At 54.6% G+C, this 7,081-nt stretch overlaps 1 protein-coding gene across 2 annotated transcripts in view; it reads left to right on the forward strand.

Annotated features, from left to right (window-relative positions):
* The first annotated feature begins 5,243 nt into the window (after positions 1–5,243).
* Positions 5,244–7,081, forward strand: part of KLHDC2 (kelch domain containing 2) — a 16,153-nt gene continuing 14,315 nt past the window's right edge. Inside the window, exons 1-2 of one of the 2 annotated variants that reach the window (XM_019550991.1) lie at positions 5,244–5,259; positions 6,016–6,184. In XM_019550991.1, coding sequence (XP_019406536.1) covers positions 6,029–6,184 — 156 coding nt within the window. In that variant the 5' untranslated portion in view covers positions 5,244–5,259; positions 6,016–6,028. Of the gene's footprint in view, positions 5,260–5,985; positions 6,185–7,081 lie in introns of those variants that run through there. The other variant, XM_019550989.1, reaches the window with a different exon arrangement.

Here is a 7,081-nt window from a genome sequence, read left to right on the forward strand (position 1 = left end):
CTGCCAGCCTGTGCCCTGCCGGTGCTGGCCCTGGGACATCGGTCCCAAGATGGTGACCAGGGGGCGGGGCGACCCATGTGGCCCTTGACAGCTTGCCAAAACTGGGTAAGTGGCCCTCCACCCAAAATAATTGCCTGCCCTGACCTATGTCCTCAGACCAACACAGCTACAACCTACACCCCATGCCCCAACCATTTACACTTCTGCCTCTCCTCACCTTCTTCCCCTCCTCTCCTTCTCTACCCCTTGTTTCCTAATTTCCAGCTATTTACTTTTTCACAGACTGCCTCTCTTCTCCCTTGGAGAACTCAACTACAGGTCTCCCTTGCTTACCTTTGGCATTATTTCCCTCTTGTCTTCCCATTGTTTTCCTCATTTCTACCTGTTTACATTCTCACTGACATCCTGTCACACTTTTAGCTTCTCTCATTCCTTGGAGATCTCAAAACAGCAGAGACTTCCTATGTCTGAAGAAGGGTGATTGCACCCAAAAGCTTGCAAAGAAGTTTTTTTCCAACTACTCAATTGGTCTAATAAAAATATCCCATCTACCCAAAGAAGCTTGCCTGCCCTCTTGCAATTGTGCACTTTAACGCCAAACAGTATGATCCAAGGCCACAAACAGTAGAAACAGGCTTGAGTAGCCCTTACAACCTGCGTACCCTCTGCTTACTAGCAAGGGTGTGCAGATAAGGAATATATAAAGTTGTTACTGTGGAACATAACCGTAGTCAAACATGCAGAACACATGCATAGAAATATAAAGTTTTTGACTACATACTACTATGAGCATGGGTCCTACCTGAATGACAATGGGATGTTGTTGCATTTTTTTACTTCCTGGTTCAGGCTCAAACCATGTTACACCCTGGCTTTTCTGCTTTGGTTTTCCTTATTAAACATGCAATGGTCTTCTCAGACAGAAATATAGGCCAATATGAGGGTTTTTTGGATAAGATCTCATCATGGCTTTTCACTATGAATGTGTCAAGTTATTCATTTAGAATTATTTGTGTCTGCTTCGTGCCTGTTGTTATTTTCTATTTATTTGTCATTTATTAAGGTAAAATAAAACACGTGTATTTTTTCCAGTAGGAAATTCCACATTATAAATATTATTTCCTTTATTTTTTTCACATGAAAACATATGGTTTGTATAAACTCACACTGATTCTTCTAAACTCGTATTTACTAGAATCCAAGATGAGTAGCGTGGGGAAAGCGTGCCTCGTCTTGGGTCTGAGTACCAGCACTCTGTCTCCAGTTACGTCCAGGAGCAAGCAGTCATCTAGGGCAGGGATCTGGCAGGGCACGGGGCAGCAGCATGCATTGGAAACAGGAGGCAGCAGGTGCTGGGGATCGAGCAGCAGGAAGGGTGGGCAGCAGCACGTGATGGGGATCAGGCGGCGGCATGGGCTGAGAATCGGGTGGGGGCACAGGTGAATGGGGGCCAGTGGTGGGTTGTGGATCGAGGGACAAGTGGCAATGCAGGTGTGAGAGACAAATGGCAGGGGAGCAAGGGGGGCTGCTTGCTGCCCCCCTCCACAGCTGGGGGCAGATTTAAGAAAACCCTCCAATAATGAGGACACTATATATGGGAATTTACAGCAAGTTTTAGAATTATAATGTTATAATTTTCTGTATATGAAATCTACCTATTTGGGGTGGTCATCCTACATTCAAAGCCTTCTTGGATTCAGGCAAATATGGTATTAATTGCAAAAATAAATCATCATAATTGATGCATATTATTCCTTCCAATAACAGAACACAGATGAGAACTGAAAATCCCTGTATCAGCACCAGTAGTAGCAGCAGTAGGCATCTCTCTGACTCACGGGATAATAAAATTAGGCCGAGTGAGGCATCAGCTGGCTGAACGTAATCCTTGCTTGAAAGATACAGCGAGGCTGAAGTGACCTCTCCAGAGCACGCAAGCCTGGGCAGTGTATACGGAGACAGCGAGCTGCCCACGCGCCAGTGTCCCCCTCTCAGCCTTGCTGCTTTAGTCCAAAGGAAAGGCAGGTGCCAGTACATTTGGAGCCAGCTTGGCTGCAGGGGCTGTCGGTGCAAAGGAGAGCTTCCATTTGTCCCTCTGTTGGGGCTCTGCTCTTGCCTGGCTTCTGACGAGGGTTAAAAAACCCAGTCTACCCAGTCATGGGGTGGACCTCACTTCCACAATTTTCTGGCAGCATTTCCTTCACCAGGGGTAAGACATCTCCATGCTTGGAGGTGTTTAAGACCCGGCTAGACAAAGCCTTGGCTGGGATGATGTAGTTGGGGCTGGTCCTGCTTGGAGCAGGGGTTGGACGAGATGTGACCTCCTGAGGTCCCTCCAACCCCCATTTTCTAAGAGTCTGTGACTCTAATAGTACCCCCAAGGTGCTCTTCTGCACAAAGCCCTTGGCACCCTAGAGCCACCGCCCAGCACTCAGCGATAAGTCACAGGTAGTCCCACCGACTGTAAGTTATGGTAGCAGGCAAACCGGACCTGACCTGCACCAGCACCACATTCCTAATTCCTGAGGGGAGGCTTTGCATGCATGTCACTATCCGTGCGTGCCCTTGCTGGTGTCCTTACTGTTTCTGAGACATTTGTAGAGCGATGACATGGCTTGGGACGCTTTACTTCCCAAGAGCTTTGGAGACCTCTTCTTCAGCGGCCTGTGTCTCTCCACATCCAGCCTGTCTTATTTCTAAAAACCCAGCTCTCAGTCTCACCAAGGATGTGGATACACAAAATAGTTGCCAGTATCATATGTCGCCCCAACTGCTTTGTGCCTGCAATGAGAAAATCTTTGTTTTTGCAAAGTGATACATTTGCCAATATGTCTGACTGTCTTGTTTGAAATAGTCCCCAAGTGGTGGGGACATGTGGTTTGGGGTGACATGAAAAGGATTTTCCACGCAGTCACAGCCCAAAATCATCTCCTTGGGGCTGTTAGTTGAGAGGCTGGCACACAAAAACCAAGCTTCGGGTCAGGCAGGGGCCTCCGGGTGGCAGCAATTTGTGTTTTGGGATTTTGCCCTGTAATTCTGGCCTAAACTCAGCTCCTTATTGGGGTTATGCACATAGCACAGGCCAGGGTGGATGCATGGCAGTCTGGTACTCAAAAACTAGACTCAGGTCAGGCTGGGACCTACGCAGGTTTCTTCCAGAGACTCCCCCGGTGGCGGGGATGTCTGGTTTGGGGTGATCAAACTGGGTTTTGCCCCATAATCCCAGCCCAAAAGCAGCACAGTTGGAGTACCAAAGACATTGTACCAAGAGGTACCCCCTCTCCAACTGAAGGATCGGAGCAGGTGCACAAGCGCTGTGGGAGGTGTAGGGACTCTCCTCCCCCATAGAGCAGAGCCAGACCACCAATAGGGACTTGACCATATACCTTGTAATGAGGGAACAATACTGGGAACATAACCAGTAAAAACAAGGGGGTATAGGGGACACTACAATGCCCCAAAGGGGCAGGATTCAACAACTTACAATCACTGACATTCACCCAGTTGACAAAAGACAGGGTTAACCGAAATGTAAAACACAGACCGCAGAACAAACAATACTGGTTGGTATTACTGGAAATACAAAAAGGCACAAAATGCAAAATGACAAGGAATATAGGGCCTAGGTACCTGGAGAGGGAGAAAGGGGGAAAACACGATGGCCACTTTCCACAACAAGAGGAAAGTTTCTCCATTAGCTCACTCACCCCAAGTCCCCAGAACTCAAACTTGAACCCAGATCACCCACATGATAGGCAGAAACACCACCCCACAGCCACCCAGCCTGGTGCTGCTCCCGCCTGCGAAGGGTCTTGACCTTCCTCACGTCGCACTGCCCGGCCTCTGACCGGAGGAGCGGGAAGCAGGGCTGGGAACCCCCCAGGTCACTGCTCAGATCCTGGCTGGAGCAGGGGAGCCTCTCCTGGGGGCTGCAGCCTCTCCCCGGGGACCCTGGAGCCCAGCGGGGCCTCTCCTGCCGGCCGCACGCCGCGCTGCCTGCGGGTCCTGCTCTTTCAGGCTCTTCCGGGGCACCAGTCCTGCCCCCGGCCCAGCTCTTTAAAACCCTTTCCTCCTGGTCCCTCACTGGTCTCCCGAGTCAGCTGTGCTGCCCCTTTTATCCCTCTCCTGGTGACCCCAGGGTCCTATCAGGGGACATGGAGGGTGAGTCTCGGGGGCCTGACTGGTGCGGAAAGGGAATCCCAAGTCCTCCAATGGTCTTTTCCCTTTCAAAACCCCTGGGCCAGGTCGCTGCCAGCCAGCCCCCCATCCTTAGCAGGTAAGGCTGGGGTCGGTTAGTGAGTGGGCAGGCAGGCGCACAAATCCTGAGCTTCAGGCGGGAGGGGGGACTGCCGGGGCATGTGATGGCGAGTCCCTTGGTGGCACAGACGTGTATTTGGGGGTATCCAAGGACCTTCTTGCCCCGTAACCCCAGCCAAACTCAGCTCCTTTCTCAGCAACGTAGGTAGCGCACAGGCCTGGGGGCTCTCGTGAAAACGGCCCTTCTGGTCGCCCGGCGCTCTGCACGGGGCTCTCAGGAGAGTCGCCAGCGCTGGGGCCGTGTGGCCTGGGGTGACCCAGGAGGATTTCGCCCCCTAATCCCACCCCGAACTCAGCTCCACATACACCGGCAACGCATTTACATGCAGGCAGGCCTGCGGGCCCACGATCGTCAGGCTGGCTTGTGAGAGCCGCTCCGGGGCAGGCAGGGCTGCGGCGGAGCCCCGGGGGGTGGAGCCCTGTGTTTTGGGGTGACCCAAAAAGGATTCTGCCCATGACCCCGGCCCAAACCCAGCTCCTCATTCGGGGCCACATGCGCAGTGCGCCACAAAGCAGAGCCGCTGGTCAGGTGGCCCGTGGCCACCCTCCCTGACTGAGCAGGACCCCAAAATACGAACATCGAGTCCTGAAAGACCCCGGGCAGCATCTGTCCCGGACTCCCCTCATCGCCACGCTGTCACGTGCAGGGAGCCCCGTTTCCGGAAACGCGGACGGAGGAAATCACACATTTATTTCTTTCTAGGAGAAAAATACACGAGACCGCACACGCGCACGTGGCAGCGCACGCAGCCTCCCGCGCTACCAGGGGGCGCCGGGGTAGTCGGGGGCGTGGCCGAGCCGCGGGGGCTGCGTGCGCAGCCCGGTGGCGGGGGGGCAGCGCCGGAAGTGCTGGCGGCGGCGCCGGATATGGGGGCGGGGCTAGCGCCGGAAGTGCGGGCTGCAGCGCCGGATGTGGGGCAGTTGCTGAGAGGAGCAGCGGGGGTAAGTGGGCGGCGGGATCCGGCCCGGCCTCTCAACCCGGGCGGGGCAGCGGGCAGGACCCCGCGGGGTGCAGAAGGGGCGGAGCGGGGTGGTGTCCGGGGGCAGCTCGCTCCAGCCGCAGCGACTTGGACGTTACGAAGAACGCCCGGCGAGGGGCCCTGCGTGCTGCCGCGGGCTCCCTCCGTGAGGCGGGCGGAGTCGCTTGGGAAGGCGCGGGGGTCGGACTGTGGGCGCGGTGGCCGGGACACGCGAGTCCCGCGCTCCCGGCGCCCGTCGGCAGCGCGGCCCCGCGGCCCGTTCCGTGCTTCCCCGGCACCGGGCCGGTCCCACTTTCGCTTCCCGCGCCGGGTCCTGGACTTCCCGGGTGTCTTTTGTCTCATCTGCTCCATGCTCGGGAGGGTTTATGGGGATTTTTTCTTCTTTCCTCCGCAAGAGCTCCTTATCCCTTGGCAGTGTAGTGGCTGGATGTGGGGGCTCCCGGTGGACTTTTCCCAAGAAAGCCCGTAGTGTGTAAGCCTGGGCTCTGAACCTGGTTTCGCTGCGTGCACATGGCATATTCTGCTATCAGCTGATACACTCACGGGTGAAGCTGTGTGGGGGAGACGGTTGCAGGTGGCAGCTGGGACTCGTGGGGCACCCCGCTGAAACCCGCGTCACAGGACCGGCACTTTACCCACATGAGCCCACATCCCCTTGTGAAAGGAACGGCTCTGCGGCGTTTGCCCTGACCGCCTTGTCTTGTGTCTCGTGAGTGCAGGGCAGTGTCAAAATGGCGGATGACAACGAGGAGCTACAGGCAGATGAAGAGGTCCCCGCTCCGGCTGAGGACGGCTTCGAGCAGCTGGAAATCGATAGCCCTGCGGAGCGCAGCGGTCATGTAGCCGTGACCGATGGACAGTGCATGTACGTCTGGGGCGGCTACAAGGTACGCCTCTCTGGGCTGCTCTTCCTTTATTACAGTCTATGGTTTTACCACGATGTCCAAGTCTGACAAAGAGCTTATCTCTGCACTCGCCAAGGTGTCAGTCGTTAAGGATCTTCCCTACATTGGCAGGCCCCACTGCTTGCAGCCAGACTGTATAATGTAACAGCTGTTAAAATGAGGTTTCATGTGGCGAGTGCTTAATTATGATTTTAAGATGATCTTTAAGGCTTTAAAAAGGGTCAGTGAGGATCTAGTTAGGGAATTTCTGGAGGGACTGGATGTATTTAAATCAGCTGGACAATCTCCACCCCCGAGTGCTGAGGGAATTAGCTGAGGTCATTGCAGGACCCCTGGCGTTGGCTTTACAAGCACTCGTGGTGCTCTGGTGTGGTGCCAGAGGACTAGAAGAGGGCCAGCGTGGTTCCCATCTCAAAAAAAGGGAGGAAGGAGGACCTGGGGAACTGTAGGCCAGTTAGTCTTACCTCGATCTTGGGTAAGCTTTTTGAGAGAATTATGCTCAAAATACACATGTCCATGAGGGGCCAGAGGGGAAGATCATGCTTGGTGGCAACCAACATGGGTTCATTAGTGGCAGGTCCTGTCAGACCAACCTGGTAGCCTTCTACGACCGGATCACCAAATCCTTAGATGTAGGGGTAGCAGTGGACATAGTCTTTCTGGACTTTTTGAAGGCCTTCGACACTGTCTCTCACCCTGCTCTCATTATGAAACTGGGGGCTGTGGTGTCGACACCCACACAGTCAGATGTGTCACCAACTGGCTGGAGGGCCGCACCCAGAGAGCGGTGGTGGACGGGTCATTTTTGACCTGGAGGGACGTGGGCAGTGGGGTCCCCCAGGGCTCGGTCCTCGGGCCCGCACTGTTCAACATCTTCAT

The sequence above is a fragment of the Crocodylus porosus genome, unplaced genomic scaffold (assembly GCF_001723895.1).
Source record: "Crocodylus porosus isolate Cpor-Errol unplaced genomic scaffold, CroPor_comp1, whole genome shotgun sequence".
NCBI lineage: Eukaryota > Metazoa > Chordata > Crocodylia > Crocodylidae > Crocodylus > Crocodylus porosus.